Source organism: Girardinichthys multiradiatus, chromosome 3, assembly GCF_021462225.1.
Source record: "Girardinichthys multiradiatus isolate DD_20200921_A chromosome 3, DD_fGirMul_XY1, whole genome shotgun sequence".
NCBI classification, from domain to species: domain Eukaryota; kingdom Metazoa; phylum Chordata; class Actinopteri; order Cyprinodontiformes; family Goodeidae; genus Girardinichthys; species Girardinichthys multiradiatus.
The window spans coordinates 12,503,892-12,528,240 of record NC_061796.1 but is presented as its reverse complement, the minus strand read 5'-3'; the positions used below and the strand labels follow the sequence as shown (position 1 = coordinate 12,528,240).

Below are 24,349 nucleotides of genomic sequence, written 5' to 3'. Positions count from 1 at the left end.
AGCTTGGCAATGTTTTAACTAAACACAATTACACTTGGCAAGTATCCGAAAAGCTGTGGAAAATACTGTAGCTGCTGCTGCCAAAAGGCCCCCGCTTTATTATTTAGTTTTTAACTCGTGCTCAAATGTCACAGTATCAAACTATGTCAGCACCACCATGTCAAAAACTTTACCTGTGGAACTCCTGGGAATAGTAGCACACCAAACTGTTTCAGCAGTTGAAAGAAATACTTTGCTGAGCCTTTCGAAAACTGAAATTACAAAAACTCTTTAATCTGAGTCAATGTAGAGTTTGTAAGTGTGCAACTCATTCTTAAAGATGGAAAGATTCTTTTACAGTGCTTTGCAAACGCATGCATACTCTTTTTACTTTTTTTTGCCACATTACAACCCTAACATTTAGGGTATTTTGTTGAGGTTTTATATGATGGACCAACACAAAGTAACCCATGATTGTGAAATGGAAGGAATGTATTCAAAGTTTGTTACAAATCAAAATCTGAAAAGAGCAGTATGCATTTTTATTCAACTACTCTGGTTGCTTTTGATCAAGTGCAACAAAGTTGCCTTCAGACATCACCTAATTAGTGAATCCAGTTCACATGTGTGTATTTTTATCTCAGTATAAATTGAGCTGTTTTGTCAAGGGCTCAGAGGTTTGTTAGAGATCATTAGTGAACAAGCAGCATCATAAATGCCAAAGGACACAGCAGACAGGTCAGGGAGAATGCTGTTTAAAAAAGTTCAAAGCAAGGTTAGGTTGCAAAACAATATCCTCAGTTTTGAGCATCTCACTGAGCACTGTTTGGTCCATCATTGAGAAACGGAAAGAGTATGCCATAAGTGAATATATATTAACAGGGTGACCAAGAAAGGAATGAATCAGAGAAGAAGCCGTTAGGCCCATGGTAACTGTGGAGGGTCTGCAGAGATCCATCCAGCTCAGGTGGGAGACTTTTAGTCATGCACTCTTCTAATCTGGGCTCCATTGAGGAATGAAAGCTATAATTAAATGCATGCCTTTAAAAGTCATATTTTTTATTTTGCCACAAACCATGTGGGAGACAAAACATGTGGAACAAGGTGCTTTGGTCAATTCATTTATTCATCTTCTATACTGCTTATTCCATAGTGGGTCACAGGGGAGCTGGTGCCTATCTCCAGCAGTCTATGGGCGAGAGGCAGGGTACATTTGCTTTGGTCAAATGAAACCAAAATTTTACTTTTAGCCTACATGGAAACCACTATATTTGAAGGAAAACTAAAACCAATGCTATGGTAATGTGTTTTTTGCAATAAGGATGCGGCAAAAAATTCAAAAACTGGTAAAGACATCCCCCAAATGACTTGCGGTTGTAATGGCAGAAGCTAAATGCATGCCACAATTCCATTATTTGTATTAAGAACGTCAAAACTATAATTTTCCTTTCACTTCACAATTATGCACTTCTTTGTGTTGGTCTACCACTTAAAATCCCTAAAAAGTACATTAAAGATTATGGTATTAATGTGAAAAAGGTTTAAGGGGTATAGATATTTTTACAAGGCATTATGATTCCTAAGCAATTTATTCTCTCCTCACTGAAATCACTACTAACCTATCTCTTCTTTTCTTTTTTTTCTTTCCCAATATGCTGTCTTTTGTCCAGTTCCCTGTGGTGGAGTGTTAACTGAACGTCAAGGCACCATCCTCTCTCCTGGATACCCTGAGCCATACTCAAATTATCTGAACTGTGCTTGGAGAATTTCTGTTCCTGAGGGGGCGGGCATACAAGTGAGAACATTCAAATATTTTTTTACCCATTTCAATTAATAAAAAAAATAGTTTTGGGAAAGAATTCTTTATTTTGAAATGGGCATTAAATATTTTTGGTTTTGCATTTGTATTAAGACGGTTTTCTCATTCAGATCCAGGTTGTGACCTTTGCCACGGAACATAACTGGGATTCACTGGACTTTTTTGATGGCGTGGATAGCAATGCTCCAAGGCTTGGGAGCTACTCGGGTAAATCTGATATAGCTAAATTTTAGTTGTCAGCTCCCACTTGAATTTCAATCAGATGTCACAAAACTCTAGAAGCAGACAGATGTGGTGATGGGGCTGATGGCATTTAGCATGTCCTTTGAGAAGGCTGTATAAAATCCAGTTTAAGAAGTCAAGAGAGAGAGAAAAAAAATCCTTTTCCCTCCCACAAGGCTGTCTTTGCTACAGATATTTTCATTATATTAGCCCCAGTTCAGTCAGGAATTTTACAGATATAGCATTGCTACTGGGCTCGCATTAATGAAAATTGTGCACTTGCCACATGGTATCCAACAAGAAACAGGCTATCCCATCATTTTTGATGCTAAATCCCGCTATAGGAGGGACTGGTGCAGCATAATGACTTCTGCTGCAATATCGGTTTTATAATATGAGCTGTCAAAATTTTCAAGAGGTGAATATTTCATTTAGAACAAAGCTCTTAGAAGAGTAAAATAGCTCTCTTGTACAGTCCCAGCAAGGCAGAACAGAAATGCAGAGTGAATAGGTTAAAGCATTATGAATGGCTTGAAATCAGCTTTAGCTTGGCCTAAACAGATAAACACTGTAATCATTATACTGCATGCCAAAATCTGCTTACAACTTTCCAAAGACATGTCCCTCAAATTAAAAAAGATATCCCTGACGCTAGCGATGCCAAATATACCAAGTCTTCTGTAGCAAGTGATGACTGTACGCCATTTTAAGCTATCATTTAGGACATCTTAAGCAATTATTTAGATAAGTTATTATTAAATAATTTTCATGGTGATAGTATAACATAAAGGAATGTGATCCTTACTAAAATGGGCTCGTATTAGATGATATACAAAAATGACATGTATTATATAATCACATTATTATACCATTAAAACAAAAAAGTTATTTAAGATGTTTTTGCTTCTGGGGCTTAGATTGCAAAATCCATTAGAATGTTATTTAAAAGTCACACTATGCAAAACAACTTGTCAAAATAAATTGTCCAACATTCATATTTATATTTTGTCAGTTTATTTATTAATGTTGTGGCACCTTTATCAAGAAATAATTTGTCACATGTGATGAGGAATAATTGTATAAAGATTTGGGATTACAGGCACCCAGCTGATCAAATCATTTTCACCTGTGATCTTGTTAAATGGTAAATTATATTAAAAAGTTAACACACTTATTAATTGCCCCATGTCTTGCAATCTGTTTAAAGGTTAGAGACTGAAGTTGATGTCAACCAATTAGAAAAGTAACCTGCCTCGCTAGCAAACCAGCTGCAATGTTTTTATTTTATAAACAGACATAGTAAATCTCATAGAAGACGTGTTACTACTGTGGACTTTTAAACCATTGGTCCCACAACATAGATTTTTTTGGGGAAATTGTAAACAACCTAAAAGTAGATTCATGTTTTAAGTACCTTTTTACCACATGTTTTTTGCCTCCCACTAATTTTAGTTTTATAATTTTTAAGTGACATGATCTCTGTGTTATTTGAAAAACAAAAAGTATTAGTTGTAGTTGATAAACCTCAGTCAGCAAATCCCAGTGGTTTTCCCATTGATAAATAGATCATCCTCTACTTTGGTGTGACAATATTTCTGAATCGAAACACCAACTTCCAAAACAAGTTGAAGGCACCAATACAAAGCTGACTGACAGCTCCCAGTAACCACTGGGCGAAAGGAAACAATCCATTATGCTCCATTCCACCAGAGAAAATCCACCCCTCTATCTGGCATCTCATTAAAATATATTTGAACCACACGGATTAAAATGTTACATTTTAAGTTGCTTTTATTTCTAAAATCTTAGTAATGACTGTGCTAATAGTATTATGTAAAACCATATTTGTTACTTAAAGATAATTATGGTTTGCACACTTGAAAGTAGACTACATGGAGTGTAAGTGCATTCTCTATATTTCATGATACAGGTACAACAATCCCCCAACTGCTGAACAGTACATCCAACAATCTGTACTTGACCTTCCAGTCTGACATCAGCGTATCTGCTGCTGGTTTCCACTTGGAGTACACAGGTATGAGAGATGGCATGTTTGCTTGCTTGTAACTTTGTCTTTGTTCGCCTGCTGTAACATGCAGCTGCAGCTCAGGGGTAAAAGAAATAAGCGGTGCAGCTGTCCTGGACCGCACAGTCAGTCGTAGATAGAACATTTATGAGACAGGTAAAACAAGTAAAACAGAGAGTGATTTTTTCCCTCCATTTATAGTTTAAATTCAAGTCTTTTTGTTTGCATCTTTCCTATTCCAGCCTGGTATTCCCCAGTGCTGCTTTTGCTTTTTAAATTTGTGCATAGCCTCAAGTTACTGGACTCACATCCCTTTTCATTTATGACCTGAATTTCCTCATCTCTCAGTGGGGTATTCACTCACAGGCTTTTTTCCAAAAGGAGCATTGTGTACTAACATTTAAAGAGTGGGGCTGGCCCCTGTGGAATGACTCATTTACTGTGTCCCCTCAAGTCAAAAATGTGTGCAAATGAGAATAAGTTTGATTCCTAATAAAACAGTCCACACTTATTAATATACGAAGTGCTTTTCTTTCTCTTGTGTATTCGTCAGATGGATTTTAAATCGTTTTCCTTACTTTTTCTGTTTCTGAAATTTTTGGTCCTATGAGTTTTTTGTTTTTTTTATCAACAAGGCACTGTCTCTCAGTGACATACCAATGTTAAGAATGACTTCATCATCAGCAGATGTCAATCTATGCATCTTTTGTATTGCGTGGAGATAATCGATAGTAACTATTCTCCCTCATGCTCCCAGCACCAGTTGCTGAGAATCAGTTCAGTGCCATGTTTTTCTGTTAGCTTTCTGTGCCTGCTCTTTACTTTGAAGCTGCCCCAAGGTATGTGCAAAGCCCTTAAATATCTCAGCAAGACACAATTTAAAACTTATTTTTATTGTATAATAATAAAGTTTATTAAATAAATTATTTATAGGTAGCAACTCACTTTGCATGATTTTAATGAGCCAAAGACAAGATTTTAAATACCTATTCAGGTTTATATACCTTAGATGTTGCAAAGTAAAGAAGGGCTGTGGTGCTTGCATATTTTTCAGTTTTCTCTCCTAAACAACAGATCCATTTGTCTGTAAGCATGCACCAATTTTATGTATACAAAACTTTTTAGACAGTTTATTTCATTGCATAAAAGCTACGACCATATGTAGAACACGTGCAAAAAAAACAAGTTTTGTATACCAACTTCTGGCTCCTCTAACTTTGAGCAATTGTTTGCCATATGACCTTGTCATTCTCTTTCACTCTTAGATGATTTTTGGCATAAACCTCTATACAACATTGATTCAGCTCTTTGAGGCTTGCTGCCATTCATCTACTCAGAGCAGGATTTTAATCAGGTTAAGGTTTGGACTGTGACTGGACTATTGCAAGAGCCTAATTCTTAACTTTTTCAGCCGTTCTGTTTTAGATTAGCTTCTGTGCCAGGAATCAGGACTCAGTTTCTGTTGTTAGACAGACAGTCTCAAATGTAACTCAAGAGCGCTTTGGTAGTTAGTAGAGTGTTTTAAGTAAAAAAAAAAAAAAAAAAGTCAAAACAATACTTTCTCAGTTTAGCCACATGTACATGCAGAGAACTGAAATTGCCTTTCTCTCAAACCCTCAAACAAAACACAGCTAATACATTCTAAAAAATATATATATACTAAAAATAGAAAAATAATAAGATGTATAAAGAGACAAATCTGCCAAAGGCACATACAAGTCTGTTGGTTCGAAAAAAAATGTTTTGTGAAATTCCAATACTGTTGCTGTGCTTTTGTCAAATAGGTTGCTGCAAATTATGGCTTGTTTCCACATTGGTCTGTTGCGTAAAGGTAATTCTTTCAGAAATATTTTATTTTCTTATATGTTAATATATGCATAAACCAAACCAGTGACCAGTGTTTTTTTGTAAATAATTTTCTTTTCTTGTCATAGACTTTATTATTTACCCTGAGAAAAGAGGCCAGCAGAGTAAATCTGAATTTTCTGTCTTTTTTTGAGCATTGCTAAGACCATGCTGTCTGAAAACCATGTGGGACATCCCCTCCTGGGAAAATGAATGCCATCTGCCTTGAATGTTTTCGCTTTTTAAAGTCTTTCTCATTGTAGAATGATGGACTTCAACTTGTTTTAACTATGTACAATTATTTGAGACATCTACCTACGTATAAACATCATTATTGCTAACGATCTTCATTTATAACATTATTTTACTACACATGATTGCTTTAGACCAATCAGGTAAGTTTAGCTTTCAAAGGTCAAATTTGCTGTGCATAAAATACGGTATGAAGCACCCACATGGTGCTACCTAGCCTCCTACATACAATCGAAGCAGTGACATTCATTGAGAGCTTCACTCCTTTCACATTTTGGTGTTTATTTTTGTAAACTAAACATGACAGTGTAATACATTACATGAAAAACGATAGGAAGCAAGATCAAACTTATACAGAAAACATCATACTTTTAGAGGTATATAACTTTGCAATGTCTTTAAAGTAACATATGCAGGCTTGAACAACAGCAAGGCATTTACCCATTATGCATACTGTGATGTAAATATAACTCTTTGAACTGAAGGACTCTTTTGATAATCTTCTTAATTGTAAAACTAAGCGCTTCTTTTTTGCCAGTAACATTTATTCAGCAATAGCCTGGTAGTAACAGTGTTTTCCTAAAGTTAATTAAGGAAAATCTTAAAGTTAATTAAGGAAAATTAAGTATTTTAAAGAAAATAGAGTCTGGTCATACAGCAAATGCATCCCAAAACTTAGATTGTATTCTGTTTTTTCAACAAAGTCATAGTAAACATAAACTGTAAGTTGTTTCTGAAGTGTGTCGTATGTTGTTAATATAGGGTTTTAACCATATATTTTAAGAAATTGTTAAAATAAATAAACAATATCTTTATCTCTATATGCCAGGTCTTGAGAAATATAAATAGAGCCTGTACATATGTAAAAAAAAGTTTCAATTTGACCAAGAGAACTGTTGGTTATTTTTAATTTTTAAACCACCCTTCCTAATGCCCCCTTCACACTGGATTAATACTACCTTAGATTCTGCAGGACCTCTCACATTGCTGAATCAAAGCAAATTTGTAATGACAAAAAAAAAAATATTACACTTCAGTTTCAAGGCAATCTTGTAATCAGCAACGGTTTTTATTTGCTCCTTTCTAGGCCTTTTTACCAACATGCTATAGGTAATATTCTGGATTAAGTTTTAGGTTCAGAATATGCAGTATTTTGCTATTTAAATTGAAGGTTTTTGTGACTCCAATATAGTTTTAGGGAGGAGGACTGGGTTGTTTGTAGGATGAAACACCATCAGTATTTTCATAATTTTAGCAGGGGGAAACGATGCAGGTCAGGGGGCTTTATGAACAGAGTGCTTCCAAGTTTGTCATCTTGTGCAATAATTGTATCCTGAGGCTCTGGAGCTCTGAAGTGGTTTTCATAAGCTGTGTTGTGGCAATTATATATGTATATTATAAACTTTATGATCTGCGACTCTCACATTTTACTCCTCATCATCCCAATTCCTTAATGCTAAATATGGTGCCAAGGGTTCTGACAAATACATTTTGAATTTGAACAACAGTCTGAAAAAATCACAGTAGTGTGCAGCAGTTATTGGGATGTGGCTTTGCTTTGATGGTGGTTCTGGCCAACCTGCTTTGTGCGGCGGGTTGTGCGGTGTGGGAGTGTGTGCTGAGAGTGTGCTGACATGCTGGTTGCGGGGTTGGCAGGGTTCCCCATCTTTAGCATGTTGTGGGGGCCTTCCACCAATGCATCCTTCTGTGGCTCTGGCCCTGGGCCTGGCTGCGGTCGTGGTCGAGTGGGTGGGGCGGTGCTGCACGTCTCGCACCTGCACTTCTTTTTCAGAAGTAGAACATAAAAATGTACAAGTACAGCATTAAAAAAGTTAGCAGTCTTACTGCTTTTTCCCTAGGAACCTGAGATCCTTACCATAACTGTTGTTAGATTGTCAGAAGGCTGAGCATCTGTCATGGCTGCTCAATTTGAAAAAGCTGATTTTTCGGTCCTTTGTTAATTATGAAGGTTGCTAAATTTGAGAATATTAGTGAATGGTTAAAGATTGACAATGTGAGCACAGTTACTGTTATTTAATTTTCATGCCTTTGGAAAGAAATTTGCCTGATAATCAGCTTCATCTTCAAATTGCCTCTTAATTAGCTTTAGGTTGAGTCATCTTTGCTTTCATGTTCATGAACATTCAGTTTGTCCTTAATATTCCTTCCTCAGTGGAAAACCATTCGATATTTGCAATGCATGTATGGTCTTTTGTATTTACTAGGTAATTCTGTTTAGCTCTGATTTTGATTTAACTGCTAAACAGTTCGTGTTATCTTCCCTGGTATAATACGTTTAAAATGGTTAATGTAACTGTTAGGCTTAATATGTAGGCTTAAATGTTCAAGTGTAAACAAGAACATATAACCCTGTCTTTTAAGGTGCATTCCGTCTTGGCATGGATGCAGTATTTGTGACACACATGGTTCAGAACTAATTGGCTAAATACAGTTGGCACGGCTTCCTGTTTAAATACCAATCCTGCTGAACAAGGATGGGACTCATTCCAAATATGTAAACCTTTGGACAGCAGGAAGGCCGTACCTGCAGGAATGTAAAGGTCTTCGCCAAAAGATTCACACAGTTTCATTGGAACTTTTGTCATATTTTGCTGGACACTTGTTCCTAACCTGAGCACCAGTTTAAATGGTGCCCCTGCGGTTTAATGCCTAATTATGGAAATTAGGCCTAAAAGTGAGTTGCTTTACTGCAGAGAGGGTTTTGTTAAAAGCTTCCTGACATGTAGGAACGTCGTACAGGATTAGTTGATTTAAATAAACAGAACACATTTAGATTCAGTGTTTTGATTTTTAAGCGTTGAAAGAAAATTCCAGTCTTTCTCTTATCATGAAAACACATTTCACAGAGCAATGTGCTATTGGAGTGAAATCAGTAATGCACTGCTTTTTGAAATAGTATGGTCTTTTTACAGAACAGTGGAATAGGAAGGGTGGCTGTTCCTTATAGTGTGGACATATGGTAATTGCATAAAACCGTTTAATTTATATTGGCGCTGTTCTTTGATGTCATACTTGCCTCCTGGCAGCCTAATGCTATGACAGCAGCTTCACTGCTTTTGTGATATGAAAAACCAAATCTCCTTGATAACAATTGCAATTTTCATAGTAATATTCTTATTTAAACTCACAATTGAAAGAATCCCCATGATTCTCCTTTGCAGTGGCTCTTCTTTAGCTGAATTATTGCATGTGGATGCTTTCATGCACCTCTATGCTCTGTGCCCCTTTAGGTTACCATCACCTCCCACACAAATATTCTATCTAACTTCCCCTAGGTGTTCAGTGGAGTCATCACTTGTGCTATTTTCTGCTCTGATGACTTAGCTCTCTGTTTTGAATATTCTATAGCTACATTTGTTCCCAAGTTTACAGACATCTATCCACCTACTTGTTTAGACTTGTTGACAATGAGTGGGCTTGAATAAGAGTGTACAATCATGAGCACTTTACCGTCTTTATTGTTAGGTAAATAGCAATAACAGTACAACAATGGAGTTTTTGTGTGTTGCTACCAACATTTGGTCCAGTTTTCATTCTCCATTCTAAAATCAATATTTATTTCTACTTTCTGAAAAAAAATGTAAACATTTATGTTCTAACAATGAAACAGTGTTTCTCTACATATACAATAAAATCCCGCAGGTTAAGGGAGAGAAGTATCTGTACAAATAAAATTCAAATAAAAATAGTTACAGCTCATCTCATGTACCCCTGTAAATGAGTTTTTTTCACACATCAAATTGTTCTAGTGCACAAAATCACAAGATATTAGATATCTTTCCACCAATCAAAATCAGCATTTGAGAGAAGTAAGGCCATCATTTACTGTTTTATAAGTTTATTCAACATTATTGCAACTACAGTGATGCCTACATGAGCATTTATGTCATGATTGACCACAGCTTGTTATGTATTTGGACCAGAGGTGGAACTTTCCTGGGTGTATGAAAAGGATAATCAGATTCCACCGCTGTGCAGTTAAACACAATTTAAGTATCATTTAAAAACGAATACAAAATTATTAAAGTTTTAATATTTAGCTGTCTTTTCCGTCTTTTTTAAGAGGTTAGAATGAGTAGCATTGCTAAAGCAGCCTCTTAGTGAAAGATTTGGAAATTATAGCTTTTAGAGTTAAGGTACTAAATGGGGTCTACATTCTGTAAGGTGGTGTTTTTCAACCCTGGTCCTCAAGGCACACTGCCCAGCATGTTTTAGATGTTTCTTTGCTTTAAGACACCTGATCCAGTTTACTGCAGTTCAGCAAATGTCTGTTCATCAGCCATTATTTGAAACAAGTTGTGCTGAAGCAGGAAAGCATCTAAAACATACAGGGCAGTGTGTCTTGAGGACCAGGGCTGTACATGTCACAACTTCTGCACCAAAGAGTGTTTTGTCAGTGCAACCTGGAAGCATTAATGTATAGTGTGTTCACTAATTAGATAAAGATCAGTTTCCATCTTATTCAGGTTAGTAGCTGATTGCTCAGTGCAACGCTACAGTGAACCTATTTCCATGGAATGTGAGGCATTCAAATGGCAATAAAATAATAAATGTAGGAATACTGAAATGAAATACTAAAGGTAATCTCTTCTTTTATTTTAAAAGGTTTAAATCGAACTATATTTTTGCTTGTTTTTTTTCTGTAAGAGTAAATGTAGGTTTAATTGTTCCTAAAATGTTCCACACTCCTGTAGCCTAAAACATTACCATTGCTTTAAACCCAATAGAACACTTAATGAGTCCTGGCATGTGACACTGTAATCATTTTGTTCAAATAGAGCTTAATGGTTCTGTCAAGCATTACTTTAGAGATCTCTCTGTAATTTCACTCTGATTGTTCATATCACAATCAGATAGACTTTGTTACATGCACAAAGAATAGCTTTATGCTTTCCCCTGGTCCAACTACTGTACTAAGAAGGATAACAAAACTAGGCTTAATTGTTGTTTGATTATAAGTACATTCTATTTTAATTAACCCAATTGTCTTCATAGATTAACACAGATTAATTATACCCTGAATATTTTAGTGACATTTACATTGGACAAAGATGATCAACTTCCAGTTCAATTATTGTTGTATGTTATGCAGAAGAATGATCGCTGTCCACACTTGTGTGTTGTGACTCTGTCATAAGCAATAGGTTTGGATTCGTGCCCAGAGCCGGTGCCTCCCAATAACGGCCAAAAAGTGGGGGATCGCTACACCGTGGGTGACATGGTCTCCTTCCAGTGCGATCAAGGCTTTTCTTTGCAGGTAGGTGAAAGCATACATAGCAGATTTTTGTTTTGTCCATATATGGGGGCATTCTTTAAAATAGCTTTTTTCATATAGATTAGCAATTTTAAAGGATGGCTCCTAAGGATGAGTCAGTCAAGGCAATGTTCCTGACATGTATGTTTATGTTTGGAGATGTAGATACACAAGTAACTCTCCTTTAATTTGCCATATGCTTGCAACCCAATTTCTAATGGTGTGTACACTTTGCTTTCATGTTTCCCCACCAGGATGTCAGGGTTTAATGTGCAACTGTGTGTATGTTACAAAGGGGCTTTAACATTTTCCAATCCTAGATACTATAGCAGAAAAGTTTTGAGCTGTGGAACTGTCCAAGGCCACAGGCGATGGATTGTGTGAGCAATCGCCTCACTAATCCCACACTGATTTTTCTCTGCGTGGCTTGGGAATTCACCTCGTTTTACATTCTCTCTTGACCAGCCAGCAACTTCTTACACACATCTTCAGGCTAAGTGTCTGAACTAGAAATAGACTTCAGGCCATTATTGAAAAAGGAGCACTAAAATAGCTGAGTCTTTTGTGATCATTTGTGTAGTGTTGTACAATAGTGCATCTGCACTTCGGAAATTAATAGTTTTCAGATATATTATTGTTAATATTTCATCTAATAACATATTTATTTTCGAAACAAGTGTGTATTATTAATATATATATATATATATATATATATATATATATATTTCACAGCTGTGAAGATTAACTTTTCAATGGACAACTTTTCTCTCAGAATGAGCTGTTTCTCCGTTCTTTCATCGTTAAAGGTGCATCTCCTATATTATCCCCTTTTCATTATTGCGTATCTTGCTTGCATTTCCATGGCAGGAAGATATGTGCCCTCAAGTTAACAATTCTCCATTATGTCTTTTCTTTGCATTAGGTATTGTGGCTTAAATATCTTGATTTCAAGGGATTTTTATTTGGTACACTGGAACGAAAGTCTAGTGGCGTGAGTGTCGAAATTGAAAGATGCTATAGTTACAGCACTTAGGCACCAGTGCTATGGAGTGCTACTTGTATGACACAGGAATATTAATATATAATATTGCTAATAAATCTCTGGCTAAGTTAAGCAAACATGTCTGTGCTGATAAAGATTCACATCAGTATGCCAAATGCTTGGAGTGGCACCCACTGGCTTTTGGATAAACCAATACATGTAGCAAGATAAACAACAGTGTCAAAGCTGCTTGTGAAAAACATAAATAAAGTAAAAAAAAACAACAAATCTGGTAATTTTGGTAAAGGATCAAATATTAGCAAGAAATATGTCTCATCAATCTGCTCTATTATTTTTGTATTTTTACTTTATAAATAGGTTTTGTTTTCTTGAACAGGGTAATGCATATATTACCTGCATGCCTGGCCCCGTCAGGAGATGGAATTATCCCGTACCTTTGTGTATAGGTAATGTATTCTTCTATATATTATTATACACAGGATTTTAATGAAGTGCTAATGTAGGTTTATTATATCATGGGCTAGTTGGTTCATATTTTTACGCTCACTCTTTGTTGTTGGCTCGCTTTACCCTTAACTCCCTGTTTAGATATTTTTCATCCTCATGTTTTGCCCATACAAAATGATATAGTATCAGTGGCCTTAAATAGGACTGCTTTTTGTATAAAACCATGCAACAGTTTCATTGTAAGACTGGGGTAAGGGACAATGTCTGTACTGTTAGTGTAGAGAGGTTCTGCTTTCTATTTCAGTTGAAAACCAGTAAGATTTTGTATCATCTCAGAAGGTTGCTTGAATTCTGATTCTCCCATTGAGAGTCTCTGGTCTCCCTGGCGCTTCTTTTGATGTCGAGTGCCACCATGATAAAGTTTAAAGATTACTAAGGCAGTACTATATATTTTCTTTCACCACCTCGTAGTGTTTCAGGCCTCCATTGTACATATACACAAGTAATCTTATAATCCCAAAAACACACACGCACACAGTTTTGCAAGTACTTCTCCAGTGGCTGAAACCGCCGACTACAGTGCCAGCATGTACACTGCTTTCCTCGTGTAAATGTTCTATGCCTCCAGTCTTTAGAGTTAAGCAAAGACATAAATCCCAGCTTTGCTGTTGACAGCCATGTTCATAGCTGCCCTTATTCACTTGTTGGTTTAACTCCTTTGTTGTTTAATGCACATAACCTCACTCAAACACCCCAGGATCAGTATTCATTTTGTTGCTTATGAGCCCACATCAAAGCGCTTGCGTGCGCCTTCACAAACAGTACAGCATCCTTAAAAGTGCCTCTCCTCTCCTTTGCTTTTTCTTTCATTTCAAAAACACATGTAGGTCAAGCAGGATGCCCCCACTACCAAAACATTTTTTTCACTATATTAGCTTTTCACTCATCTGGCCTTGACTCTCAAATCACTTAAAAAACATCAGCAATACAGGGAAGTGATTTAGCAGCCAGCTAATAAAATTATGCACCATGCTGTTTATGTAAGGCTTGGTATATGTCACAGGGGGAGGGAGGGATGAGTGTAACCTTCACAGCAAGCTAAAGTGTTCTCCAACACAGTCAAAAGAGCATGAAGAGAGAGAGAGTAGAGTAATCACATCCACTCCTGAGCAAAATGGTGTTGGGGTGTTGAACATTGAAGCCTTCATTTATTACGATTTAAAGCACCATCAAACAAGGAGTGCGCCCAAGTATTTTTGCATGAAACATCAACCACCCGGTCAAGAAGAGATGTAGCGCCAGTTGAAGAAAAGCACAAATGAAACAAAACATTTGTTTGCTCCACATACAATTATCTCAACTCATTTTTTTACACAGCTGTCACAGACACATCCTCTTTTTGTGAACTTGCTGAGCAGTGATGCATGCACTGGGATTTATATGAACCCAAACATTAGGACAATATGCTCTTTGCCCTCGCAGCATATTTAGCTCACAAGCCATTGTTTTGCTTTGTTTTCCCTTTGAGCCGCTGTGTGGAAAAGTGACATGTTCTTTCTCTTTGGTTGGTCTCCCTCAGCCCAGTGTGGAGGCTCCATGACAGACTTCAGCGGCGTCATCCTCAGCCCAGGCTTTCCAGGGAATTACCAGAGCAGCCTGGACTGCACCTGGGGAGTTCAACTCCCCATTGGCTTCGGTCTGTAACCCGCCCACTATCCTCCTTCGGTTTTCCCGCCTCTACCCCTGCTCCTCTGTCTTTTTTTCCCTCTTTTTGTGCTGGTCCTTATGTTGTTTGTGCCTAATTCCTTTGGTTTCTTCATTCTTCTCTTGTCTTTTCCCTTATAGCTCTGTAAAAAGCAAAATTAGACAAAACGTATGTCTACCCTGGAACACTCATGATGATTGTGCAAAACCTTTATAGCGCAGGCAGACTTCAACAGAATAAATACAAATATGTGGATAAATAACCTAAAAATCGAAACCAATATATGGTGATTTCTTTCGTTGGTATACTACGAGCAATACTGCCTATTAATTCAGTAATTTTAATAGCTCTTTTAGATCTCCTCTTCATTAATGTCATTATTTGACGTCATTACTATTATTAATAGATGGTCCATCTGCCTCACTGTCTAAATTGGGTTTTTTGTAGCAGGTTGCGCACCACTCTTGAGGCTGGAGATTACCTTTTCTAGATTCTGGCAACAGTCAGGTTATATTTTGTCGTCCGCTACCTTGGTTGTAACATGCCAGATTTGATAAATGGACACCTAGAGGGAAATATACTCTAGTCTCTGGTCTGAGACTCAAAGAAATACATGAATGTGTAAATCGGCGCAGCAAATTATTTGATGAACAAGCCTTTTATAATTAAAACTTTATCTTAGTGTGAGGGGTCTTGTTTTTTGCTTGTCTGGAAGATTACAGTGATGGACAGAACGTTTCAGAATTGCATTGAGATGATGTTAATTGCGGTTGCATAGTACCAAACCTAACCCAATTGAAAACATTTAAAATTAGAGCAGCAGCTAGTGGGAAAACCTTGGCATTTGATTGGCTTACTAATGGTGTGATGTCATCACTGTGTTTGCATGTCAAAGATTTTCCATGCTGTGTCAGTCCAGCTTCAAACAGCATTTAAGCTCGTATGTAACCTGAAAAGACATATTAGGGCAGATGTTCATCCACAACCCCTCACAATGACTTTACCTTCTTTCTTTAGGGATCCACCTGCAGTTTCTGAACTTCTCTACAGAGCCTGTTCATGACTATTTGGAGGTGCGCAGTGGGACCCTTGAGACAGGAACATTGATAGATCGTTTCAGCGGCCCTGTGGTGCCCAATTCTCTCTTTAGCACCACGCATGAGACCACACTCTTCTTCCACAGTGACTATTCCCAGAACAAGCCTGGTTTCCACATTGTCTACCAGGGTAAGAAGTGAAGATTGGCTTTGTTGAAATTGTTTTTTGTAACAGCAACAGGTGAAGTGGAAGAAGGGTAAAAAGTCGTAATTTAGAATAGACCCGAAAGAAGACTTTCAGATTTTCACAGAGGCAACCATAGAATGAAAAAATGAAGTAAATTAGTTCAGCATGAATGTGTCCTTACCCATAAATATCGTTCTTGAAAATTAACATTTCTGAAAATATTTAAACGAGCTTTCACATTTCAAGCAAATCTGGAATAAACTTTTGTTATTAATATTCTATTTTGTAAGTTTTTACTTTATTTGTTTTAAAACATCAGCTCATATGTGTCTAAGGTAACTTGTGCTGCAAACTGTCCCTTGCAAAGGTATTGACATACATTGCACCTTTCCAATTTTGTCATATCATAAACTGAGGCTTCAAATTTTTAAGGTGATTTTATGTTACAGACCAACACAATGTATCACACAATTACTTCATATTTATTTACAAATACAAATCTGGTGTGCATGTAAATCCCTCTTTAAGCAAGAATACTTATGATTTTTTTTTTTTTAACAATGTCTTTCTTTTTGTCAATTTACCAAAAAGGCCAAATTTATTAAGTTCACTACCAATAATTGTTAGATCAAAAGATGATCCCACCTAGGCTGTAGATCCGTGCTGCTCCTTCAGAGTTCCCATGAGCCTCTCCGCTGCTTCTCTGATTAATGCTCTTGCCTAGCCTGTCTGTTTAAGTGGACGGCCATGCTTTGGCAGTTTTGCAGTTTTAGCATACCTGTTTAAATTTTTGGATAATGGATTAAACAGCTCTCCCATGAGTTTAAAGCATGGGAAATTGTTGTATTTATACTGTGTATATATAAATAGATCCATTTACAAACAGGTGGATTCTACTTCCAATCTTTGTGACTTTTCAAAGCAATCGGTTGTATATAGGGGTATCAGAATAAACGGGGAAAAACAAATATGCAGCATACTATTCAGATTTTTTTCACCAAAAAAATCCTTTTCCTTTTACTTCACAGTTATGCACCTATTTTGGTGAGTCACGTAAAATCCCAACAAAATATATTTGGAAGTTTCTGGTGGTAATGTGCCGAAATGTGTAAAGGTTCAAGGTGTATGAATCCTATACACATGCTGTCTGACACACTACATATGTTATGTGTCATTTGAATAATGTATTTATGTCATTTGTATTGTTTCCCCAGCATACGAGCTGCAGAGATGTCCTGACCCTCATCCGTTTCGTAATGGCATAGTAATCGGTCAGGACTACAGCGTGGGGATGACTATTTCTTTTGAGTGTCTGCCGGGTTACACTCTGATCGGAGAGGCCTCTCTCACATGTTTGCATGGAGTCAGCAGAAACTGGAATCACCCCATACCTCGCTGTGAAGGTGAGGGCTTGCTGTGTCTTTCAAACACTATTTGTGTCCTACTGTTAGAGGCTCTCATCAACAGAAGCATTGTAAAGGAAGCAGCACCACATCTCCATTATTGTATCACACCATGAAAGTGTTTTTTCTCCAAATGATTGCAGCTTCATTTATAAATTAAAAATGGGCTTATTGTGAGTACCTTTAATGTGGCAGTTTCAAACTTTGTGGGTAAATATTTATTAATCTATGAAAACATTATACAACTTCTTCAAATGGGGACTAAAATAGAGCATACATGTCTTTCTCTCATAAAAAACCTACAAAAATATATCTTTGAAGTGATTCTTTAAAAGAGTATGGGTTCTTATGTCTACTTGTAGTCATATTTATTCTTTATTCCTTGGAGATAAAAGCATCTGACTCACCAAAAACATATCACCGCTTTGCTGAAAAATAAAATGCAACATATTATAATAATTTGTGGAGCATCTGCAAGTCCTTTAGGACAAAGCTGCAAATACTGGGTACATGGTAAATCTCAAGTCTTCTCAAATGTCCCTTCGATATGCTAAAATGTCTGTCAACAGATAAGTGAAGCAATAAGGAACACTTTAGTTGGACATCAGTGAGTCTCCATTTTTTAGGCTTTGTTAATTACTTCTGTTTTGCTTGTAACATATCATACCTGGCCACCTCACAATCCGTTTTTCAGTCCTAAGGTAGTATGTTTAGTTTAGATCATGACAGAGGTTTTATTTTTAAAGTAATTTAGAGTTATCATGTTGTCAGTGAGCAGAGGTTTTCCTATGGAGTTGGATCTGATGGGTACATTCCCTTTATAGTTCTCAGTGACAAACCAAACCATGCTGTTATGGTTTGTTTTTAACAACAATACAGCAAGAAAAGCAATTTTTACAACAAGAGGAAAAGAGTGGCTTTATATTTTTTATCGATCATCTTTACCCACCTTCCCTCCCCTCAGCTCTGTGTGGTGGGAATGTAACATCCATGAATGGTACAATTTACTCGCCTGGTCACCCTGCCGAGTACCCACACTTCCAGGACTGCATGTGGACTGTCAGAGTACCTCCAGGATACGGCATCTACATAAATTTCTCTGTTATCAATACGGAGCCTATCTACGACTACATCACTGTTTGGTGAGTTCCAATTTATCCCTTAGTTTGAATTTATTCCTTGTCATGCTATTGGACACACAAAAATGTTTGCTATGAGCCTTACTGGCAATAGCAAGGAGTCTTTTTAATGTACTTGCAATGTTTGAGTTTGATAAAGCATTGAAATAGATTTGTCATAATACTGGTTAAGAAGGTTTTTATGTCCTAAATTTTTTTGAAATAGAGTCCTCCTGAAGGTGAGAGTTCATCTTTACAGCTTAGGTATTCTATGTCCTCAATGTTGGAAATGTAGAAGTCCATCACTCATGGTTTTGTTTATGGGTGGGTGTCAACATTGTCAAAACACGATTTAAATTTCTTTCAGAAGCATGTTCAGATTCTGAATATATTGCTGTTTTAAAACCATGTTTCAAGTGTCGCTAGGTTGTTTAATCTGCAGTGAAAATTGTTTTTGTTCCCCTTTTAACAGTTTATTTACTCAGACCTCTGTTTTCACACGAGCCACAAAAGCTTCCATACACTGATGCTGGAATATTTGTCCGCCTTATTGCTAAGAACGAATATATCTGATCATTTAACCTTCATCTCCATGTTGTAGACGCATCGGTAAACACAACATGCATTGTTCATGTTTGTGTAACAAATTTTGATATGCATCATTCCGCACAGACTTCAGCTAATCAAAAAATCATTTTACAACCTTCTTATAATAAAAATAAACAGAATCAGTAATTTGTTGGTACTGATCTTAGTATGGTTGTACCATAAACAGACATGATAAAAAACTTAAATATATGCTTTGTCAGTTTTATAATATAAATGACCAGGTTTTCAAATAAAAAAAATCCAAGTGTATAAAACCATACAGCACAGTTTGCACCACGTCAATATTATGTGAATAAAGATGAAGATCAATTTGAAATGTTTTTGAAAAACTAAGTAATCCCAAAGTAACCCTAGATACATACAAACAGGCCTGGGTTGGTATTAGATTCTCATGGTATGACAACCGGCTGCAAACAATAAACTTCGGTAACATGATTTAATTGATTTTATATGAAACTTAAAAGAGTGAAGAATCCTCATTACTGCTTCAACAATATAACTTGTTGATTATTACAGTTATAGTATAGAGCTTTTATTTGTTATATTTTTTATTTCAACCCAAAGATTTAGGAAAGAATATAGAAATAACACCTGTTAAATTTGGTGAAGTTTTAAAAAGGGAATGACTATTGTTCCGAATATTATATATTTTTGCTGATTTCCTCTTTCTAGAAGAACACAAGTCTTACAGGCTGATATTAACCGGCCAGGTAGCCTATCTGCTTGGGAAGCCAGCCTGCCCAAACACAGACAAGATGAAGGCAAAATCCTGATGAAGTGAACGTAACGGTAAAAAAAGGAATTTGACCAAATTCTATTGTTACTTAATTTGATACAACCCTAAAGAGGCCTCACTCTACCCGGTATGGTGGATGCTTACTGGCAGCATGGCTTACTTTCTGATTAATTTGGATCTTAATTATCTGACTACTTGTGTACTCTCATAAAGGATTTAAATTTTATTCTCAGGCAATGATTTAAATGTTTGAGATAAAAAAAAACGTGATATGTATTCTGCTCTCCTTGTGTGTGTCTAACACAATTCAGCAGTAAGGCTAACTCCAGTCGAATTAATACGTGAGTTAGGGTGTAGCTTCCTTAGCTTCACTTTATTGTGATGAACCACGTACACGTTTTAACATGGAGTAAAAAGACGGTGGTGTCGATGGCCTAAACAGAAAGTAGATTGCAGTGGATGAACTTCCTCACATGTGGCTGACAGAAAACTAAAGAAGGTTGCTCACTTCCTGTTTCATGCCCAAGCTCACCTTCAAAATAAAAGACTGGATAGACTGAGACTAAATTAACATTAAACACCTATCTCACAACAGATTAAATGGCAGAACACTCCCTGCCTGGTATCTGTTAAGATGCCACATATCAATACTTTTATCCATGAACTTATAAACCTGTCAGTCCTCATTCTTGAGAAGCACAACAACTTCTGTAACAGGCCAGAGAAACTTTTTGACAGTTCCATCCTTGACAACCTTGACCTCAATACTGCGGACCTTTCCATCACTCCCTGGGAAGGTGTCTGTAATGAGAGCCATGGGATAATCATTGTGGCATGTACGATCATCCTTCAACAAAACAACGTCACCCTTTTTAATGTTGGGACTTGACTCTTGCCATTTGTGGCAAAGTTGTAGTGTGTGCAGGTATTCGCGTTTCCAACGATTCCAGAATTCATCAGCCAATCTTTGAACTTGGCGCCACTGTTGCTTATAAAGGTCCTTCTCAGTGAATATCCCTGGAGGAGGTAAAACATTATGCTTCTGAGTGAGACGCATTGTTGGGGTAAGTATCTGTGGAACATCTGTATCTGAGGAGACAGAAACTAGGGGTCTCTAGTTGATGATGGCTGTTACTTCTGACATCGGGGTGCACAGGACTTTATGAGACAAGCTGGAGGAGGCAGTATGCATCAACATTGAGTCTAAGATTCTCCTTGCAATTCCAACCATACGCTCCCACACACCACCCATGTGCAAAGAGTGAGGTGGGTTGAAACGCCACGTGCATCCTTTATTGTTTGTGTACCTCTGAACTTCTGATTCTGTCACCACTTTATGGAACTCCAGCTCTCAAGCACCAATGAAATTGGTCCCACAGTCTGAGTGTAGCTGTTTGGAAGGATCACGGATTGCAAAGAATCTTCTTAAGGCGTTGATGAATGAAGAAGTGTCTAAGGAATCAATGACTTCTATGTGGACCGCATGTGTGCTCCTGCAAGTGAAGAGTACAGCCCAGCGCTTACTCTGAGCCATCCCTCCTCTTGTGCACCTAGCTGTCACAATCCAAGGACTGAAAGCATCCAGACCAGTGTAGGTAAAAGGTGGTGAAGTGCTCAGTCTTTCTTGTGGGAGATCTGACATCTTTTGCTTCTCTCATTTTTTACGGAGCTTTCGGCAGATACATGCATGAAGAACAGTACTTATGCTGCGCTGGCCACCAACTAGCCATATACTAACAGCTCGAACGGCGCCTTCAGTATATGTCTGACCTTTATGCTCAACCTACTCATGATAGTGTCTGATAAGCGACGTAGACACATGATGTTTTCCTAAAAGAATGACTGGATGCTTTTCTCTGTTGCTTAAATCAGCAAGTTTAAGCCTGCCTCCAATCCTTTGTAGGCCTTCGGAATCTACTGTCGGATTTAGCTTAGTCAGTGGGCTTCCCTTGGAAATATCATCTCCCTTCGAGAGAACACCTAATTCTTCAGAGAAGGAAGCTCTCTGTACAGCAAGAATAGTTGCTGTTGTGGCTTTCGACAGCTCATCAATGGTAAAAGGTTTTGGACACCAGTGCTAACCATCGCATGCTGTGGTCCTTCTATCCTTCTTGAAGGAATGCTTCTGAACTTTGTTGTGGCTGGAATGGTGAGGGCCAGCAGTCTTTCACAATATACTCATCTTTATTAATGTACTCGGTTGGTGGTTGCGAAGTATTCTCAATGGGATACTCTGATATCAGGGATATATTGACGGATTCAGTGCATTGATTAAGCTGCATAGTTTGGTTTTTGATGTAGTCACTTACACGCTAATGTGTGTTCTGCACCACATTCGGGAGGCTTTTCCAACTATGGTGTTCTTCGGTCTCTAATTCTGCTGCTGCTTCCAAAACCTAAGCTTGGGCGATAGTAGCTGCAGCTTCTTTTTCAAAATTTAGTCCTTCAAGGTCGGCTTCTAGTCTTGCTTAGTCAACGTTAATGCCAATCTCTCTTTGGGCGAATGAATCACGTGCACAGGCCGCTTCTGCTTTGGCCCTAGCACATGCTGCAGCAGCACTGACTGATGATGCACCTGAGCGTTTTGAACTTGAACCAGCACTTTTACTGCTTATGGCTGACACTCCATCTTGAGGAGGCTTCAGGTCTTTCAGTCTTGCACCTTCGACGTGTGCTTCATCCATATCTGTTGATGTAGCTGCCTTAATGCTGTTCAGCCAGCTGCAAATCGTCTATTTACTATTATGCTCTCCTTGTGTGTGTCTAACACAATTCAGCAGTAAGGCTAACTCCAGTCGAATTAATACGTGAGTTAGGATGTAGCTTCCTTTGTTCCACTTTATTGTGATGAACCACGTACATGTTTTAACATGGAGTAAAAAGACGATGGTGTTGATGGCCTAAACAGAAAGCAGATTGCAATGGATGAACTTCCTCACATGTGGCTGACAGAAAACTAAAGAAGGTTGCTCACTTCCTGTTTCATGCCCAAGCTCACCTTCAAAATAAAAGACCGGAGAGACTGAGACTAAATTAACATTAAACACCTATCTCACAACAAATTAAAGGGCAGAACAGTATGAAATCACAGAAACAGCAGGAAACAGTGTGACAGAAGCTTAGCTAAACAGATGATGAAAGAATATCCTAAAGGTTAAACTGGGAAGCAATACTAAGCCTCAAAACATGGTGAATACTGAGAAAATGCCAGAGGACCAAGGCATTGAACATAGAAAACATAAGAATACACTGAAACAAAAGTAAAAACCAAAATCCAAATTATCATCATAGATGAATGGCACCCCTTTAATTTCCACACCATGGATATATGTTTTACTGACCTTCAGCCAGCTGACTGGCAGTGCATGGCAACCGATGAGGAAGGGGCATAGAGTCATCATTCCACTCTCTACACACCTGGAGAAAACTGATGTCACTGACAACTTATCTAAAATCTCATTAAAAAGTATTTTAACCATGTGAATGATATGCTGCAAAATGTTTGTAGTTTTGAAACCATACTTTTTAAAATCTTGATATACCTTGATAACCTGGTAACCTGTTTATGCCTACTTAAGAATAAATCTAGAACATTGTGTAATTTTAAAGGGTTGGAACTTTTAATAATCTTAATTAGATTTGAACGTAAATTAGACACTCCCTTTATTGCAATGCAAACCGAAGAGTTACACAGAAAGGATTTAACAGCTGACAAAGTGCTAAGGGCAGAGGCCAGTTGGACATGTTGTGCTCACAGCTTGTGATATGACACCCGGATTAATTGAGCCAACAACTATTCAAAGATTTTGACCTTCGTTGCCATTTGTGGCCTCATTTTTTTCCCCAGCTTCCCAACCAAAGAGAATCTGAGTTTTCCTGTCTAATCCAACTCACAAACGTCTGTTTAGCAGTGGATATACCAGTGAGTGTTGAATAAAAAGACAGAAATGTGTATCAGCACAAAAACTTCACATTTAAGTCAGTAAACAATGCTATCTCTCGCCTGTCGCTCCAGCAGCTGCCTTTCCTTCTTCCTTTACCTCTCTGTAGCCTGTCTGATGAGTAGTAAGCCTCCGGCAGTTATGGAGCTGTCCCCCTGGGTGATAAAGAATAAAAAATGCCTCACTGCACTGAGGTCATCATTCATACTATATGAAGAGAGAACTACTGGTGTTACTGGTTTTAAATGAAGGGCTGCATAAATAATCTGTCCCTCAATGGCAACATTTCATTTCCTTGCTCAACTACACCCTCCAATGTTGCTGATCACTCTGAAATGAAACTGACATAAGCCTTTTTTTAAGGACATAGGATATTAAAGGCACACATACATACAAGAAAAGCATTTTGTGTACATCATTTTGCTGATGATGGTTAAAGTTCTCTGAAAGAGGGAGTAATAAAATTGCTTTCCCCACTCCATTTGAATTTCTATGTCTGTTGTAAAAGAAAAATCCTTTCTGGATTGTTCTTAACTTACTGTCTTACAGGAGTTAAATATGTAATCAGCAGCTAATGCATGCCTTATATATGGCTTTACTGCTAATGGCAAGGTCTCTTATTACCCACAGCAATCCACCTGTTCTTTCAGCTTTTCATCCACAATCGGGGACAATGTTTTGTGTTAATGTAGGTTTTTGTTGCAACTCAGACACAAATAAATTTACACAAGAGAATCAATTAGCA

General features: G+C 37.5%; 1 protein-coding gene across 2 annotated transcripts in view; it reads left to right on the top strand.

Moving 5' to 3' along the window:
- The window catches only part of LOC124865431 (CUB and sushi domain-containing protein 3-like), a 359,430-nt gene that overhangs the window by 219,698 nt on the left and 115,383 nt on the right, over positions 1-24,349 (top strand). For both annotated transcript variants that reach the window (XM_047360499.1, XM_047360500.1), the window contains exons 35-43: positions 1,650-1,774; positions 1,909-2,005; positions 3,951-4,055; positions 11,303-11,421; positions 12,798-12,867; positions 14,448-14,564; positions 15,591-15,800; positions 17,012-17,200; positions 18,165-18,342. In XM_047360499.1, the coding sequence (XP_047216455.1) occupies positions 1,650-1,774; positions 1,909-2,005; positions 3,951-4,055; positions 11,303-11,421; positions 12,798-12,867; positions 14,448-14,564; positions 15,591-15,800; positions 17,012-17,200; positions 18,165-18,342 (1,210 nt within the window). The remainder of the gene's footprint in view (positions 1-1,649; positions 1,775-1,908; positions 2,006-3,950; positions 4,056-11,302; positions 11,422-12,797; positions 12,868-14,447; positions 14,565-15,590; positions 15,801-17,011; positions 17,201-18,164; positions 18,343-24,349) is intronic.